General features: G+C 39.0%; 1 protein-coding gene across 2 annotated transcripts in view; it reads left to right on the forward strand.

The window, feature by feature from the left end:
• LOC149556917 (tail-anchored protein insertion receptor WRB-like protein) overlaps positions 1 to 19786 on the forward strand; it is a 142022-nt gene that overhangs the window by 85707 nt on the left and 36529 nt on the right. For both annotated transcript variants that reach the window (XM_089831545.1, XM_089831546.1), the window contains exons 3-5: positions 10884 to 10954; positions 11631 to 11701; positions 11819 to 11900. In XM_089831545.1, the coding sequence (XP_089687671.1) occupies positions 10884 to 10954; positions 11631 to 11701; positions 11819 to 11900 (224 nt within the window). The remainder of the gene's footprint in view (positions 1 to 10883; positions 10955 to 11630; positions 11702 to 11818; positions 11901 to 19786) is intronic.

A 19786-nucleotide genomic window follows, 5' to 3' on the forward strand; every position in this document is an offset into this window, starting at 1 on the left:
GGCGGAGGAAACTCCAAAGAGAAAAAAAAAGAAAAAAAAAAGAAAAAAGACGACGATAGAATCAAGTTGTTCGGAATGAGTAGCAGATGATGCCAAAGGGAAGGGGAAGCATCAGTGGTTGCTAGAAAGAGTGTAGAATCAACAGAAAATGACAGAAATGGTGTGTTCCGTGCATTTCCTAGGACCCCGCGAGGGCGCTGCCCCTAGACCCTGTCGAGGGCGTTGCCCCCTGGACCCCCAGTCGTTGCGGATATCAGTCATGGGAGTTTGACCAGTTGAGAAGAGTTGAAGTTGTTGCAGACATGGACTTTCTGTGTACCAGAGGCGCTGGGAGTAGTTGTTGGCCGGGAGGCTGTCTTGGTGGATGCGTAGAGAGTTCCGGAGGAGCTAATCATCCAGTTGGAGGCAGTGCAGCGACACTTGGCTCAGGGTACCGAGGAATTGAAAACAGAGAAAGCAGCATAGGTGGCTATCAAGTTCAGCTTCATTGAGGAGGCAGTGTTGTGTTAACAGAGGCTACAAGCACGAGACGAAGGTGACAGTGATGTGTCAGAAGCAGATTTATCTTGTTGTAATTAGTCCGTTAATGTATTTTGTTTATTAATTGGTCTCAGATATTTTGTTAGTCGTCAGGAGATGACTTTTCTTTTTGGGGGGGGATGGTGTCAGCCAATTGGATGGTCTCGGTGATGTTTCTGTAGCCGATGGAATGATTGTCGTCGGTGTTTTGTATTTTGTAGCCGACAGGTAAATAGTTTGTAGCGGACATAATGTTTGTGGCCGACGGACTCCTCTGGAAAGGTTTGGCGGATAGTATTTATATCCCGTCTGGGATCATTGTAAATCATCTTCTATCTACTATTACGGATATTATGAAGCATAATGTATGTCTGGCATATGTGAATATAATTCTGCTGTTCATGTTTCGTTGTTTGTATGCGTTGATTTCTGCAACCACAAAACTTCGAAAAAACTGGCTATCTCATAGAGAGATAGCTGTGCTCGTACACTTCTTGGAAAACAGGGAACTAACAAGACACAAAGAAACTACTCTACTTATATACATGAAGCCTTCAACTTTCATCAGAAGCATGGTTTGAGATAAATCCCATTGACTAGGATGGGCAAAATTTCACCACTAGGCCTGCTTAACTGAAAAACATTGGCCTGTTTGCAACTGACAATCAGATAGGGACCACTCCATAATGCATCAAACTTTGATTGTCTTCCTGGTTTTGCCATCTGCATCCCATTTCAAAACTAAATCACCTTCTCTGAAAGTCCTGATCCTAGCCTTCTTGTCAAAACTCTTTTTTACTTGCTGCTAGTGTGTCTCTAGGGTCTGCATGGCATTACTTCTCTTCTCTTGCAGCTCTATCAGCTTTGCCATTCTTACTGTCATGGCATCATCTTCAATCAACTCCAGTTGATGAGCTAGCTCTAGGGATGGGAACTCCAATGAAATTGGAAGCCTTGCTTCTTTGCCATAGACTAACACAAATGGTGAATTCCCTATTGACCTTTTAGGTGTTATTCTGTAAGCCCACAGTGTAGTCTTCAGTTTTTTATGCCAACACCTCTAGTTATCCTCTATTGTCCTTTTCATGATCCTGATCAGGTTCTTGTTGGAGGACTCAGCCAAACCATTACCTTGGGGGTATACTTTGAGGATGTGCTCAAATAGATATTATGGTCCACTGGCCATGCACAAATCTGAGCTCCAACAAAAGACTTTGCATTATCTGAAATAATGGTTGAAGGGGCACCAAACCTGGTCACAATTCCATCAAGGAACTCAACAACTGAAGATTTAGTGGCATCCTTCAATGCAACTGCCTCTGTTCATCTGGTGAAGTAATCTGTAGCAGTTAGAATCCACTTGTGACCTGAATTAGAAGAAGGACTGATAGGGCGTATGAAATCCAATCCCCATTGAGCAAAAGGCTGGTCCACCTGAATAGGATGAAGGGGAAGAGCTGCAAGTCTTTGTTTGCCAGAGAAGAGGGCACATTTTTCACACTTCCTCACATACTTGTGACAATCATGAAACAGAGATGGCCAGTAATAACCAGCCCTCATGATCTTCATTGCAGTTGTCCTTGCTGAGAAGTGACCACCATCAGGACCATCATTAAGTTCTTTGATCATTCTTTCAGCTTGGTCTGTATCAAGGCATCTTAATAGGGCTCCATTAAAATCTTTTCTAAAGAGGACACCGTTAACTATGACATAAGGAATTGACTGTAATCTATACTGTCTCCTTTTAGTTCTATCTAATCCTTGAGGGTATCCATTGCCTAATAAGAAATTCATCATATCATCCATCCAACTCCTTGGGTTGCTATTTCTTACCTCTTGTTGCTCTGTCAATATCATAGCAGCTTCCTCATCAGGCTCCTGAGATGATAGCATCTGTTTACACAATCCCTTCCCTCTTACCAGCTTGGTAATCTGAATGTCAACATTATATTCCATTACTTTAGTAATCCAGCCAGCTCTCTTCTCACTAATATCCTTGCTCAAAAGGAAATTCTTCACACGGGCATGGGGTACTAACAAATGAATCTTATTATGAGACAGGAGGTGTCTAAATTTCTTTAAAGCTCTGATGACTGCAAGGGCTTGCTTCTCTACATAGTTGTATTTATCTTCATACTCTTTAAGCCCTTCACTAAAGAAAGTTATGGGCTGCTCGTCACCTTTATCATTTCTTTGAGTCAGGACAGCAGAAATGCTTGACTTACCACCTAGGGTATAAAGGATGAAATCTTTCTCAAAATTTGGATTAATGAGAGTAGGGGCTGAGGCTATGGCTATCTTGATTTCTTCAAAACTTTTCTTCCCTTCCTTGGTCCATGCAAAGACCATACTTTTCTTGAGCATCGCTGTAAGAGGTTTCACCATGGTAGCAAGATTAGGGATAAATCTTCTCACAAAATTTATCCTACCTAAGAAACTTTGCGGCCTTTTCTTGTGTTTAGGAAGAAGAAGGGCAAGTATTGCTTTTGTTCTCTCTGGATCAATGGTTAAACCATCCTCAGATAGAATGTCCTAATAATCTTCCTTGGTTAGTAGCAAAGACACACGTGCTTGGGTTAAGGGAAACCCCAAACTCTCTGCATCTTAGGAATACCTGTCTTAGATGATCAAAATGATCTTCTACATCCTTTGAATACACAGTGATATCATCAAGGTAAACTAAGACAAACTTGTCAATCAATCTTTTGAAAGCCATCTCCATTGCCTTCTGAAATGTAGCACCTGCATTGGTTAGCCCAAATGGCATCTTACAATAAGCATAGGTACCCCATTTAGTGGTAAATGTAGTCTTGTACCTATCAGACTCTTTAACCAACACTTGATTGTAGTCAGAAAATCCATCAAGAAATGAAAATCTCTTTGAACCACTGACCTTGGACAAAATTTGCTCCATAGAAGGGAGAGGATGGTGATCTTTAAGGGAAGCTTGGTTAAGGTCCCTAAAGTCCACACACAATCTAATTTCTTCGTTCTTCTTCCTAACAGGGACAAGGTTCGCTACCCATGATGAGTGTTTGATGGGAAAAATTATATTGGCCTCAATCAACTTGGATAGCTCTTTTCTCATTAAGGGTTCAATCTTGGGATTCGCTGGCCTCTGCTTTTGTCTTATTGGTTTTACATCATTAATTAAATCTATGGTATGCTGGAACAACCTTGGGTCAAAGCCCTTTAAGTCATCATATGTCCAAGCAAATACATCATTAAATTCTTGACATAGATGAATAAAATTTTCTTGTTCGATTTCAGAACATACCTTACCCATGTTCAAGGATTTTCCATCAGCCACCATGACTGGAATGTGATCATCCTTTTCAGCAGCTAGGTTCATGGCCCTGCCTCTTGCTTGATCATCAAGATTAAAAACACTCTCTAGAGTAATGAGACCCTTAGGCAATTTGTTAGAACTGAGATGAATGATCTGATCACCATACTGATCTTGCAGTCTCAACTAGTTCCTGCCTGAAAACTCTGCTTCATTCTGCAAGAAGCTTATAATTTGCTCATCAGATTTAAACACTTGCCAATGGATGTTGTTATCAGGGATAGCAGGCCTTACTACCACTCTGATTTGTTGCTTCTTCTCCTCCTCAAGATTCCCTGACACATCATAAGATGCACCTATTGTTGCAAGTCTATCAGCATATCTGTTTTCCTTTCTAGGGATGCTTTGAATATTAAATACATTGAAACCTTCAAGCAAATCCCATACCCTATTTTTATAAGACTTGAGCAAACCATTCTTGGTGGTATTCTGATTTCTCACTTGATTAACCACCAACTCACTGTCTCTATACACCCTTAAGGCTTGGATTCCTCTCTTTTGAGCAAGTAGGAGACCTTGAATCAAGGATTCATACTCGGCTACATTATTAGTGCAATTGAATTGGAGCCTAAAGGAGAAATAGTACCTTACTTGTGCAGGAGAAATTAACATCACACCAGCCCTTGATCCATTCTTATTCCTTGCTCCATCAAAGTACATACTCCATATCCCACTCATATCTTCTTTAGTACCCACAAGATTGGGAACTAGAGCATCTTTCTCCAATATACAATATGTACTGAGACCTGTCTCAAGGGTTTCTGACATAAAATCAAATTGATATGCGTTAGCTCACTCGTCCAAGAAAAAATCAGGTATCTCTGCGAGGGAAGTGGTGGGCTCATTCACTATGTCATTCTCATCCATCTCTAGGATAGGGCAATTCACGTGGATGGGGTTGGGGGTGTAAGATTCAGTATGATGGAGGGCTTGAGGCTCTGCTCTAATTGAAGCATTGGCTCTGTATCTCGTTTTAAAAGACATATATGACCAATCAGAAGATATGAAACCACCTATTTGGGTAGTAAAGTCTCTTGATAGACAAATGACAAAATATGGCTTGACCTTAGCAACAGAGATACCTTGGGTTACAGTACAACCAGGGCATGCATGTAAGGCCATCTCCACATTCCTAAGGATCCCTACAGTCTTGACAGTACTACCATCCAACTGTAATACATCCCTAACAATGGGCTCATATTCCATTCCTAAAGCATCAACAAAACACCTAGGCATCACTGAACTGCTAGCCCCTGAATCAATCATAGAATGGAGGAGGTCTAACCTTTTTACTCGTTTCTACCTCCCTTGATGGTTGCACTAGGCTTGTGGCACTTTCCATGTTGAGTGTCTGATCCATTGGTTCAATTCTTTCCAATTCTTGCTGCAACAACCTCTTTTGCATGGGTATAGTAGCAACAACATCCCACATGGAGATATTCACATTTGTTTTCTTCATTTGCTCTACCACACTAAATGGCATAGCAGGTGTTTTGGTAGAACCCTTGGGAGCTGCAATTGTATGAGGTTGAGATGGAATAACCTAAGGATCACTTGCATCCTTTCTGCCATGATTTTGCCTTTGTTGCTGAAAGGCACTTGATTGATTATTTGCTTCTTGCTCATGAGATATTGCATTTGAAGTTGAGGCCTGCTTGGGAGGGGGGATAGCATCTTCCATAGCTCTTCTTTTGCTTCTAGTGTTATGAGCAATGGAATCCTGGTTTACATTACAATGCTCCTCCATCTGATGATTCATAAAAGAACAATCACCCTGTCTTCGCATATCTGAGGCATCTTTAAATTGGTCCTCCTTGTATGATTGTTTTGCTGCAGGCTCTTGGACTGTCAAAGCCATAAAAGATTCAGCCTTCTGATACATACAATAGGCATAGGAGTAGTTGCAGGAGGGACAAAAATCCTGATCTTGGGCCATATTGTATTGAGAGACTATGGCCCTACTTTGATTTACATTTGAGGTTGAAGCATGGCCACCTTGCCTACTCTGATCAAAAGAATTGTTCCAATGATTAGGATTTGGAGGCCTACCACTGCTTGGAGTTTGATATTGCAATTGATGAGGCTTACTACCTTGAGCTTGCTGTCTTTCTAAAGTCACCACCTTGTTGCTTACTTTTTGCATCATAGAGGAGTTATCCTCCAGCTTATTCCCATAATCTTGCAATCTTTTATCAAGGTTCTTCCCTCTTTTGTCCATGTTCTGCATCAGAGATTGCATCATCTCCTTGATTTCATCTATCCCATTTGAGGATGTGGAAGCTTGAGGGATTGGGACAAGGGATTGTGATGTAGAAATTGTGGGAAGAGGAGCCATTGCTGGTTGATGATTTGGAACATCAGAGAAGAAAGGCATAGGAGGCCTTGGAGCTAGCTTACCTCCTTGTATTAGGATGTTTTCTGATTTTATTGCTATGTCATAAGCATTAGGCAAGGTATCTCCTCCCATAGTTTGGATTGTAGTGGCAATATCATGTTAAAAGCTCTAAGGTAATGCAAGAAGGCATTACCAGGGGTAGGCTTCACTGAAGTAGGTATTCTATCCCATGTCTTTTGAAATCTATAATTAAAATCAGTCATACATTCATGGGGGGCTCTTTTTATAGTAGTCAACTGCTCTAAAAGTGACAAATGGTCACTTTTATCCTCAAAATGTTTGCACAATCCTGCTCCTAATCCATCCCAATCTGTTATAGAACCATGAGCCAAACCTCTATGCCATTGTAGTGCTTTTCCTTTCAAGGATGAGGCTAGGAGCCTAACTGCAACATCATCCTCTGTAATACCATGGATATTGCAGACATTTGCAACCTCTTGAATGTGTTCTGAGGGAGAGATAGAAGTTTCACCAGTAAACTCTGGTATACTTTTGAGGGCAGCTACTGGTATGTCATGTCTTTGGGCTAATAAGAGAGGGCTCCCACCATTAAAGGTGGCAAAAGTATGAGCTCTAGGCAACGCCATATAGACAAGTTATCTATTGATATGTATTGATGGCAGTCTAGGCTGAGATCTAACAGCAGGAGGAGTAGAGATAGATCTTGTAGGTGTACTTGTTACTATTGCACTCCTAACCGGTGATAAAGATATTCTAGTCTTCCTTCTTCTAGGGTTTGAAAATGAAAGCTCTTGATACTGAAACTTACCTCTAGAAGATGCCCTTGTTTCAGCTCTGGGCATAAATCATTGCAACTTTGGTTTGGAACTAGATATGTATTTGAAGCTCAGAGTCACCAAGTACTTTGAAGAATGAACCTCTTGAAGGCTTAAACACCGAAGCCAGTACTATCTCCTCAGTATTGATCTTGAAATCTTCCCTTTTGACACTAGTAGGCTCGAAGTTTTCTGAGACGTCCCACCGGGCGTGCCAAAAACTGTTGTCACTGAAGTCTGCACCCTTGTCCAAAGTTGTTACCTAAGGACGACCTTGTGAAACATGGAAACAACCTCCAAGCTGTGGGACTTCAACTATGAGGTTGAGTCTCCGGAGAAGGCCGGCTTCCTCTTACTATCAGGATGCACCTAACTACTCTTGGAGAGGAAAAGGGAGAAGGAGAGCATGAAAGCAAATCTACCTAATCTAATCTAAAGAGGTGATGCACCAAAATAGTGTTCAGACAAATCTCTGCCCATATATGCACTATTGAACCAGAATGAAACTAAGGATATACACATTCAGACTTGCTTTAATCTAATAATCACATGCAGATCAGAAGACCAAGATGAATAACACAAGGAAAGAGAGATTCACTTATATTATCATTCATAGGCCAAGGAGATACAGTCATGCAGATCATAGATCTCCACAAAACACCAGTAAGAGGCAAAGAGTTCTTGCACTTTCATACCAATGGCTGAAAGAGATAAGGCAAAAAATCATGTAGTTCAGAGGCACAGGGGAATTTACACTGAGAATCTGCAGAGCAATAACAGAGAAAACAGAGAAAGGTCAACTCTTTCAAAAATTTTAGAAGTTGCGTTTATAGCTCAGGGATAACTGAGATGTCCTCCAACTGAAGTTACTCCCCAACCACTACATTGAAGTCCTACAGAGAACAATCATGGGGATCCAAAAGAAAATCCGATCTAAATATAGCTTTTTGGTACCATGAAATCTGATTTTTAACTAAAATAGGGCCTCAAAAAGATAGAAACGGTGCCATAATTGTGCTCTGACCAGGTAGATAGGTTGGAGTGGGGGGTAGAGTGTTCCTCTTTGTTTCTTATTTATTCCAGGGTGGTTGGAATTGATCATAAGATCGGATTATGCAAAAAACCTCGGTATCCCCTGTTCCCAGTTCACGAACCAGCGTGGTCAGCAGGTCAACATAACCCTGGCACCGGAATGAGCCACGTGGACCAACGATCTCTTTTCACTTTGCCACCCCACAAGGTCTTCCTGAGTTTGACCAATCTTTCTTTACTAATTGCGCCAATTCCTCAAACTCCAACTGCGACGGTCACATTAACTGCCAGCGCATCTAACCGTTACTGCCTCCACCGGACCCACTGGGACATGTGTCACCGAGGTGCTATGTCGCTATGCGTATCCTCCGAGCAATTTCCCATAGAGAGATAGCGCCCACCGTGGATCTAGACTGATCTGACGATCGTGAAGACATGTTGTATTGCGCGTTGCCCTTAAAACTTCTGGGCCCACAAACCAACTCAGTACACCTAGCATTCGACTCGACCCGAACTGGTACCATCCTTGCGGTTTCATAGCACTCGGCCCTACCCTGCTACGCGTTGCCGAGGCGCTATGTTGTTATGGGTAATATCCTTGCAGCTTTCCATAGCGAGATAGTGCGCACCATTGATTTTCCGAGATCTAGCGGCGAGCAAGATGGATTTGACCTATCAGTATACCAACCAATAAGAAACTGGCCACGTGCCAACCTGTCTGACAAATTCTCCTTTGCGGCCCGCCAAGTGAAGCAGGACCCACATTCTACACAGTCATACCTTAGCCAATGAAAAAATTTGACCAACTGCCAAAGTGTGCCACATTTCATCACTGATATCCGATGGGGCATACTTGGGAACCACCTTCCTTCTGATGTCGCCATAGTATCACTTTCCGTTTGGGCACTATGTCGCTAACGGCGAGGAACACAAATTTTTTGATAGCGCCCACCGTGGATCTATCAAAACCCAGCGCCGGAGAAACAACAAGGAAAAGGAGGACCCACCGGCCACGTGGCCAAAAGGCGCTATGTCGCTATGGCAAAACAACGTGCAACTTCCCATAGCGAGATAGCGCCAATTGTTGATCTTTCAAGATCTGACGATGGGGACTTGCGGGCTCGCAGAAACATTAAAATGCGCAGGGAAGAAATATTATCAGGTTAGCATAAGGTATTTTGTGCCCCTTTTGAATATTTGAATATTTAAAACTTGTGAACGTTACTATGTTGAATTCAAATGTGGAGATTCTGGCGGGAAGGCAAAAAATGATCAACAATAGCCTTAGAAGATAATGCTATATTCTATGAGAATGGTTTTCATTCAACTCTTCATCATTGTTAAAGTTGATCTCCACCTTTTTGAAATCCAAAGAATCTATTATGTGTGGAGATAGTTTTTAAAATATACACGCAAAAAATATTCATCTAAATATGGTCCACGAGAGACCCTTTTTTAGGCACAAAAGACAGACCACTCCTATGCTTAAGTGGTACATTAGTCATTCTTTACAATATTCAGATATGTGGTGTGAGCAAATATCCTTCATATCTAGAAGTGTTGTCTCAGCAAAGGAATTGGGAAGGAAGGGGTTGAAGATCATATTTATATTGCCCTAAGTCCTAAGGTATTATATTGCAATGTTTATGTAACCTCCTTTTTCTTGTATATATTGTTGACATGGATTTTAGTTGGCATGGTTGCTTTGTTAGCAAAAGTTATTTTAATTTTTTAAAGATAGAAGTTTGGAAAAGAATGTAAACAGAATTTTAAATGCACTTTAGGAAATTCTGAAACATATGAATAAATTATCTAAATCTACTATATTGACAAACAAAACGAACTCACAAATATAGCCCTAGAAGATAATAATAGATGACAAAAACGTTTTCCAGTCACCCCTTTACCATTATTAAAATTTAATCTCCTCAAGAAACCCAATGATTGCATTAGACTAGTTTGCCAAATCCTACATGCAAAATTTAGTCATCTAATCTTGGTTCAAGATATCCCCCCTTTTATGTTTATCTGATACATAATTTGTACTCATGATGTTTAGGGGTGTATTATTGGCAATTTGGAAGGGGAGATCTTTACGGAGTGCTTTGCCATGTTTCCTACAATTCGTTGATACTAGAGTTCTTTTCATTTGAATTGTTGGTTAAAAATTTCCCATTCTTAAAAGTGTGTTTTGGGGCAGAAAACGAGCAGGAAGGGAATGGGTTCAACATCAAATTTTAATTATCTTTTAAAGTTTTTCACTCTCTAATCAATTAACTGTGATTTCATAAATTATCAGCCAAAGGAAACATTTTTCATTGAAGATCAACGTCCCATAAGCCTAAGGGCCAGGGTAAATCAAGGCATGGAATCCAAATTATGTGCATATAATTGAATGGATCTAAGTTATTTAAGCTAAAGTTCAAATGTGAATGCTTAGGGTCACAGCCTAACAAAAAGTACAAACTTGGCATACGTGGACACCTCTTATGAGAATTGTTCAAATTTTTTAACTAGGGTTTCAATCTCATTTGGTCTTCTATTTTCAATGATTGAAACATAGTTCATTCAATTGCAGCAATATGCCGTTTGAAAGATCTTGAACAATGAAAGTGAAATAAATATTGGAATCTGGTTGAAATCAAAACTGGATTGCAGTAATTAAACAGACAATGACATTGATTTGTGTGTTTTAAAAAATATAGTGTTTCTGTATGTTCTTTAAGACCTTGATTTCAAGATAATTAGAACCCTTTTTGGTTAAAATTTATTTTGTATCTTACAAGACAATTTTTGCAACTGAGCATGGTTGCAGGCCTTCCACATTTGCACAAGCTGCTATGCTCAGGCGGGCAGCTGCAGCCAAGGAGAAAGAACTTCTTGAAAGTACGACACTTTTTTGTCATTAGTTATAAAGTTTAAAAAGTATGCATCTTGAGAATTTCCATAGATTATATTTATTCTATGTTCCACATTGTTTTGGGGATGGGGATGGGGGATGGGGGAATGGAAGGGGACACGTTTGCAGGATGTTTCCTAGAGGGCCAAAAGCAGGGGATGATATATATATATATATACAATTTTATGTTTTATATAATGCTTATGGTGAAATCCGAAAATAGCTTGTTGGAGACACAAAATAAGCCTGCAACCCCAACATTTTGATGCATGCATGAAACATAGATTCAACTAAGTGACTGCATAGAATCATTGGTTAATGTTGAAGCCCACTTGGATTTGTAACTTTGTTGTCTTACAAAAAACTTTGACTTATGTTGGTTTAAAGTTTTAAAATGTTCCATGGCATTTTGGGGTCGGGGATGGGGGTTGGCAGGGGATGCGTTTCCGGGACATTTCCTAGGGAGCCAAAAACAGGGGAAGCGTATCTTTTCAACGTAGTATCTATTCTCTCAAAAAGTAATTGTTATTGTTTATATTATTCCTGGATACTTGAGGATTTTTGATAGTTTATGTCTTTTGTTAGTTATTATACCTTTCTCATGTTTTGATTTAGTGCTATTATTATTTTATATTTTATTAAGCAGATTGTGTTCTTTTCCAGTTAAACAAAAATTCTCAAAGGATAAGTGCTTGTCATATAACCTGCAGACTATGGCCCCGAGCGTAATGAAGGCAAGCATTACATTGATATAACAAGCAAACAAATATATGGAAATTACATTTTACTTTTGCTTGTTTTTACAAGCTTCTATTCTTCTCACAGTCATGAATTTGCTTTCTGTAACACAGGTCTGCATTTACTTGGGATTTGCATGGTGGTTTTGGGGTGTCCCTGTGGCAGGGATTTCAATTGATTTGTTACAACCTTTTGGTATGTTTTCTTTCCTGTATTGTGGCCTTCTTTCTTCATCTTGTATGGACTCTAGAGAATATACTAGTAAATGTTAAATTTAAACCAGAAAAACATGAGAAAGCAACAATATAATATGCAACAACACAATCAACAGATAACAAAAGGAAATTATCCTCAGAAAACCCTCCTTACTGAGGGAAATAACTCAGCCCACCAAAAACATAGTTCCTTTATGAAAATAACAAAAAACAGTTAGAAAACTCTGCCTTCCTTTTATGCCTTCGACATTCATTGATTTCTCCAAGAACAGAACATATTATTATCAAAAGAGAGTCCACTTCAAAAGCTCGATACTCTCAAATAATTTGTACAAGAGATCTTGTAGTGATTGTATTCTCTTCTAGACAAAATGATCCCCTACTAATAGATGAAGATTTAGTTAAAAAATGACAGTGCACACCCTTTCACAAATAAAAGACTACTATTCCTAATTGATAACTACTTTGACATAATTATAATATAATTGATTAACATAACAATAAATTGGAACATAGCATTAAAACTCAAATAGAAAATGATTAATCTATCAATAAGATGACACATTTTTGGATGCACTTGAGATAGCTTTTGGATTATGTATGGCGTTCCTGATGATTATCTCTATTTTGATGAATTGCTCATGTGTGATGTAGCACCCTCTAGTTAAACCTCATTGGTGTGTGCAACATCTAGGGCTCTAACAAGGTTTCACTGGTATAGCCTCTCTGAAAATCCTTTTGGTACGCTCATTCGCATAAGTCAGACCAATAACTTCATGGAGTATCGCTATAATTCGACTTGTGCAATCTTAGTCTGATGTTCCCATATTGGTATAACTCATTCTGATGCTTGATTTTTCATCAAAAAATGAATGACTAGGCTGCTTATCTACAGAGAAGTTTACAATACTCAGTAAATCTACAAATAAAGAGCAAAATCATGCAAAGTAGACTCACAACATATATATGACAATTGACCACGGCTTGCTATGATAAAATGCACCACCCAAAATAATTAAACATATCTGTCATTATGGCCGATAGACATATTGAACAATAGCAAGAACTTGTGTTACAAATATAAATGACCCTCCTTAAACAAATGATGCAGCATCAATTAATATAATATTTGTTGAAGAGAAGTGAATCCAAGGACACCAAGGAAACTGAGCAAGGATTACCCAAAATAGATGTAAATCCAAATAGTGAGGATGATTCGACAACAACAATGCTGCCCTATCATCACAGTGCCAAGTAATCATAGCATAGTAACACGGGGACGTGTCCCCTCCTTTTTTCCCCACCCGCCAGGGACTTGGACGCACCGGGGACTTGGGGACTCCGTTCCCCCATCTCTAGCAGTGCCACCAGATTCCACCACCTCTGCAAGGATGGGGGGACGTCCCGGTGTTAATTATTTTCTGATTTGACTGTTTATGTTCAATGTTTGATGTTCCAATTCAATGCAATGTTATAGTATTTATTCTTTTACATCTTTATATCTTATATTGCAATAAATCTTTTCATAACTAGCATTTTAAGTACCATATGTATAATATATACAATCCCCCGTCCCCTCGCCGCTGTTCCCAAATTAAGGCCCCTCTGTGCCCCTGTCCCAGAAACTTGTCCCCCCGTTCCCTCGTCCCCCTGGGCGGTGTAACTTGAATTGTAGATACCACGTAATCAGTAGACACAATGTCCAGTGACAGCTATGCCTCATATGCATGTATGAATTAAGATAAGCTTAGAACGCAAAAGACACGCGAAACATTAGCTCACCAAAAATGGAGATTAGAGAATATGTAGAAGGGAGCAAGCAATACATAGGCCCGATAGGAAGAGGAAGGAGACCACATGGCAAATAAAAGAGTGGGAACTAACAAATGATCATGAAGGAAGTAAGATCTATCTCGCAGCTATCAAACCCCAACACCCCTCTTAGCAAGAGAGAGATTTTCAGTTTGTCAACTCATGACAAATGCACATCCCCGCAACCAAAGATAATGTTAACACAACTCTCATCATAGATTTTTGCAATAAAATTGTTATCTTAGCATAACAATATTCACCATAGCTACTCCTACAGGGTGAGCCATAAAAGCATACAAAATAAAGTGATGGAGTCACATACATGACTTGTAGAGGGTGGCTCCACCATAACTACTCACAGAGGATGGAATGGGGGCTTTCACCTTGTTGGTTCCCAAAACCGTAGATTCCCAAAACTGCAGATTGGAAATCCAGGAGCCTGTCACTTCTACAATAGGATTCCACAATCAGTTCTGGCCAACGAACAGGAATCACCTTGATTCCCCTGCACTTCAGACTCCGCTACACCTAGGCAGGTAGACCTTCACCTTAGACATTGACTGCTTGGTTCAAGGCTTTTCTCTAGAAAATTTAAGCTTTGAAGTTCTCCAGCTGGCAAGGTCTTTGAACTCAATCAAAATGAAACTAAATGTTGAGTGTTTGAATTTAATGAATTGTATAAGGTTTTAACAATAAATTTGAGGTTTGTAAAAAGGAAGTTATAGATTTTCTGATTTCAAATATAAATGCAATACTCAATGATAAAAGACCAGTGCTTTAGCTTATTCAGGCAACAAAGTCAACTACAATGAAGATTATAATATACACTTAAATAATGTTCTACGCACATAAACTATGAACAGTTTAATGATCAATAAGCGATGGATCAAATATATAAACACAATTCTAAACTAGTCCAAATTGCGCTTTAACTCCCAAGTTTGGGAGATAGACTGGACACAAATTCAAAAGCGAGTAAATATTTCATGATATCTGCGATGATCGAGTTTAAAATGCCATAGATGACCTCGTCCACTAATCTAACCAAAATTATTTACAGAATTAAAAAAAATGATTATAAACAACAAATCAACTGCAGTTTAAATCTCCACGCCTTAAATAAAAATAAACAAGGGATTTATTTTATTAGTAAAATAAAATATTTGAATTTACATTACAAACTCATATTAGAAGCACATTATCCCTCTGTACAAATGCTTTCTTTCTTCTCTTTTATGTTTTTCGAATGTTGGATATCTCTTATTATTTTGAATCATCTCTCCTATTATACATCTCTATATTTAGAAGACGTGACTTTTCATGTCTTATAAAAATGATTAAAATGTTTTGAACTTTAATCTCACCTTTCCACTTTCTTAATTTATACGTTGTGGCAAAGCTCTTATTTTTAATTAATTCATTTATCGGCAATCACTTTATAAGACTTCTTCATGGCTTCTACTTTGCCCTTGGTGTGAGATCCTTATAAAAACTCTTGGTCGCACCCATATCTGACGTGGATGGTTTGACATGGTTATTTTTTGCCGTAAATTCTTGCCGCTCCTGGTTAGATGTTAACACTTGATCAAGTGCATCGAAACCATTATTGTCCATGGTTGAGGTCAAGCCTTTTCCTATCATCACCCACCATATTGTTGTGAAAAGAGTTTCCATGTTTCCTCTTGACGTTGAACTTTCCTTCCATAGATATCGCACATGGGATCTATAATAAACACTTTGAATGTCATCTTATATTCATTCAAAACTTCCCTGAATGCGATCTTGATGATTTTCAAATCCATTATCATGGATGGAAAGCTCCATTCCCATTCATGATCTCTGATTTGAAATCCATGTTGTTTGTGAAGAAAACATGGCAAATGGAGCTTTTGTTATGATAAATGCCTCTCTATATTATTATTTGAGAAAATCATTAGTAGGTTGCATGAATTGTCTTCCTGAATAAATGGGTGCCGCCTATGAATCATTTGTGACTTGGTGCACACATATGCTATAAACTATAGTCCAATTATCTTTTTTCTTCCCATATCGAATCCTTGATGTAATCACCTAAAAATGGTCATCTAGACTATTAGCCCCCTTTTCAACATTTTGGCTAAATTAATTTAATCATTTACCTAGACCAAATTGCTAATAATCAATTTATTTGATTATAACCTATAGTTTGACTATGCTATCCTAAGTTCATTATTTGATTAAAAGAACATGTCCCCTTTTAATTAAATAAAACACCCCATTCTTCTAACCCACTTAAAGTGCACACATAAAGTCCTTTTTCGATTTTACAATTAAAAGAAAAGGCTTGTGAGACTTTTGTGTTATGTGACAAGTCAACTTATATTCTATTGGTTGACTTGTGTGTGCACATGGATCACTCCTATTTTAAAATTCCACCGTTGATCATCCACCATCTTCATCTTGATCTCTACCGTTCGTACGACTTTAAAAGGGAGAGAGCTTTCCCCCTCAAAGAATCCAACCCTCATTTGAATATTGTTATGCTGCAGGTTTTCTAATAGGTTTCTTTGGAGCTTTGTGGAGAACTTCTATTTCTTGTCTACATTCTCTCATCCATGGCATCATGGCATTCTAGCTTAGCTTAGCTTTCATTTTTACATGTAGCTTAATCTCACATAGCTTAATAATGGTATTGTAACACTCTCATTCACATTCTAGCATAGTTGCATCTTGCATTTCCATTCAAGTTTAGTCTTCCATCTTGCATTGCATCTTTGAGGAACTCATTGTAGACACTTGCATTCTTGCTCTTGTCTCAAAGAACCTCCCATTGGATGGTTTACTAGCAAGAAGCACATTTCTAAGGCTTGGCTGAGAGCCTTCATGTTTGAATACTAGCTTTTTGCACTCCGTGGATAGGGAGCTCTAAACCGGCATCTAAGCATTTCAACTCATGGAATTGTTTGGATAGAATGGTTTAGAGTGTGACACACTTTCTAGTGTACATTTTTGGCGCCCACTGTGGGGCTTGAATCAAGTTTCTAGCTCCATTTGCTTTTATTTTTTATCTCTGATTTTTTACAGCAGCATATTGGATCTAATCAAGTGCTTTTGTAGAATTATCACTTCGATTTTAAGGCGAAAAATTTAGTTGGTTTAAAGATTTGATCATATCTTTTAAACCGCTTGGAGTTTGGTTCTGAATTTTTTTTTGCAAGTTGGGTATGTGCTCAAAATGTCTCAGTCCGATTTTTAGAGCATTTTGACGTGATTTTCGAGAGTTATGATTTTTTCTTTGTTTTTCATAAAAAGTCGTTTCTGATCTCAAATCAGCGAATTTTTGAAAAAAACTTACATTTTCAGAAAGGATTTTCAATTCTAATGGGGGTTCTTTCTTTGTGTTTTGAATTTTGAGGTCGTATTAAGGATCAAAAATTCGATTTGATAAATTTGGCTTGTTTTGACAAAATCGATCTCTAGAGTGCAAATGAAGAGATTTTTTTAAATTTCTTGCATTTTTGGAAAGCTCTCTAGTTTTTAGCAGGGGTCTATTCTTTGAATTTCTCTTTTTGAATCCAAAATCATAGCAAACAAGTCCAATCTTGTTGACTAGTTCAAAATCAAAGAGTAAAAATGAGAGCATTTGTGATTAACTTGCACCTCATTTGCATGCACTTGGTTGGAAGATAAATTAGATTTTTGAGGCAACTGACCACTTTTTATTGCAGATTTTTATGTTATTTCACATTAACTTTTGGTGCTAACAAGTAGTGATTACAGGTTGCCATCCTTATGAAAAAAAATTGAAACATTGCATAAAAACAACGCATGTCAAAGCTTCAAATGCACAAGGGCTACTAACGATTGTTTGCAGGGCTGCCCAACGCATAAAAACCTAATTTTGCTTGTTCTTTACTTTTACATGTGCGGCATATACTAGTTGTTTATTTTTAGGCACATTAAAACTTACAATTGGGATCTTTTGGTGATAGGAGAGTATGCTCTTCACCCTTGTGGTGAATCAGAAATCTTGACTTACCATTTGGTTTCAAGAGTAAGAGGCAACTGAATCTTCTTGGCGTGTTTGGGAGAAAATGATTGGAATAGGAGAGTATGCTCTTCACCCTTGTGGTGAATCAGAAATCTTGACTTCCAAAAGTTGATCCACTCTGTGTAGTTTAGAATCTTTTAGAGGGCCTGCTCTCGGACAACCTGAGAGGAACGACCCAAGTGGGGACAAGCAAATTACCCAGCTCTTCCAACCCACTATAAACTCAAGGCTATCAAGGACACAAAACCTTGGTAGACGTAGTGTTTATCTTCGCCTAATGTCATCACCCAAAACTCTTCAGCCAGCAGCATCAGATTCCATTGAAGCACCTGACCGTTGATCCGGTTACTTACGACGAAGTCTCTCGGAGCGGCTGGGAGGTAACATCATAGACGGAGTCCTCAGCGCCCATAGAATAGTAGGGGCACATGTGGTTCACCCATCGCAATAGTCAGAGGCAACAGCCGTTACAGAGTCCCTACCATTCTATAGGCAGCCCCTACCATTCTATAGGCAGCCCGCCCTTTAATAGTATGGGGGAGCCAGCGAAGGCAGAGCCTGTTGATCCACTAGCTCCAGTATCGAGCGAGTAGTCACGGTCTTTCGCTTATGGGATTTCGACCATAGGGAGATCACTAGGCAAGAATGCTTAAGGTACTCTTGTGGTCGTGAGATCGGTTACTCATCGCAAGGTGAGGTGTCCCGTAATTGGGAGGAAGAGGAACACTATGAACGGAAGCCCTATCTAAACACCCTAAGTTAGTAACTACCCTTTTTAGCAGCTCAACTTCTTGGTGCAAGGATTGATCCTAGTGGACTGCCCGAATCACCCCAAGATTTACACTCACCATATGTGTTCCCTTGGTTATGTTAATGGCATTTCCATGACAAAGCCAATATCTCTTGTGGGCAACCACTTGGTGTGAGGCAAAGGAGCATCAAGCATGGGCCAAGTTGTTGAGTAATGAACCATGACTTTTAGGTAGATATTGCTTGATGTGTTCTCTAATGTGGTATACCTGTGAAAATCTTTTGAACATACACATGATGATAGTTATAGGGCTTTCTTTTGAGACCTCACATATGCTTGTATCATGCAAGGTTGCTTTGTCCCTTGCTTGATTGTTTGAAGAATACTCCATGTGTCACTATCTTGCTTGGAAAGAAATTGTTTTTGAACATCAAACTTGCTATGCTATCAACTATTGTCAAACTTTGTCAACCAAGTCAAAACATCAAATGCAAACATTTTCTTGTGTTGCTTGCTAAGGGGAGTCTCATCATTTGATTTTTATTTTCTATGTCTCTAGTTCTTGAACATGCTTAAAGTGACTCTTTGGTCTTGGTGCTCTTGGTCTTTCTATCTTCATGGTCTATGCATGCTTGCTATTTATCCTTTTGCTAAAATGGTTGCTTTGATTTCTTGACTACACTCTTGGGTTGGAGAGTTGTTCACTTGTCACCCTGCTTGCTCTATCTATTTGGCTATTTGGGCATCTTGCCTAGCTATTGACTTGAGTCATTCATGTTGTAAGTTTCTTGGACATATTGTTTGACAAGTCGCTTTAATCTCTCTCTACTATCTTGGCAAGTAAACACTCTACCTCCTATTGTTTCAACATCAAGTTATCTTCTAGGCTCTTTTATGCTTGGCCTTGACACTTTTCACTTAAACATTGCTTTATAATATAAAGCCCAATTACTTTATAATATAAAGCATCATAATTAATTACCAGTGTATAAAATAATCATTAAGTCTCAATATAATTGCAATAAGTATGAGTTCGCCTCAATAATTCATCCATAGCCCACAAGCAAAATGACAAGTGACCACTTTTGTCAGAACTGCCTTGACCAAAATAGAAACTGGCCAAAAGTGACTTACTCAAAATAGTAAGTCCAAAAATAGCAAATCCGTAACGAAGACCCCTAAAACCAAACGTCAACTCACAGGGGTCGCGCTGATGAGCTGACAAATCTAAACTCCAGGAACCTGCTAAATTGGAGACATTACATGAACTTGA

The sequence above is a fragment of the Cupressus sempervirens genome, chromosome 5 (genome assembly GCF_028749045.1).
Source record: "Cupressus sempervirens isolate cs-2001-9-10 chromosome 5, ASM2874904v1, whole genome shotgun sequence".
In the NCBI taxonomy this organism is placed as follows: domain Eukaryota; kingdom Viridiplantae; phylum Streptophyta; class Pinopsida; order Cupressales; family Cupressaceae; genus Cupressus; species Cupressus sempervirens.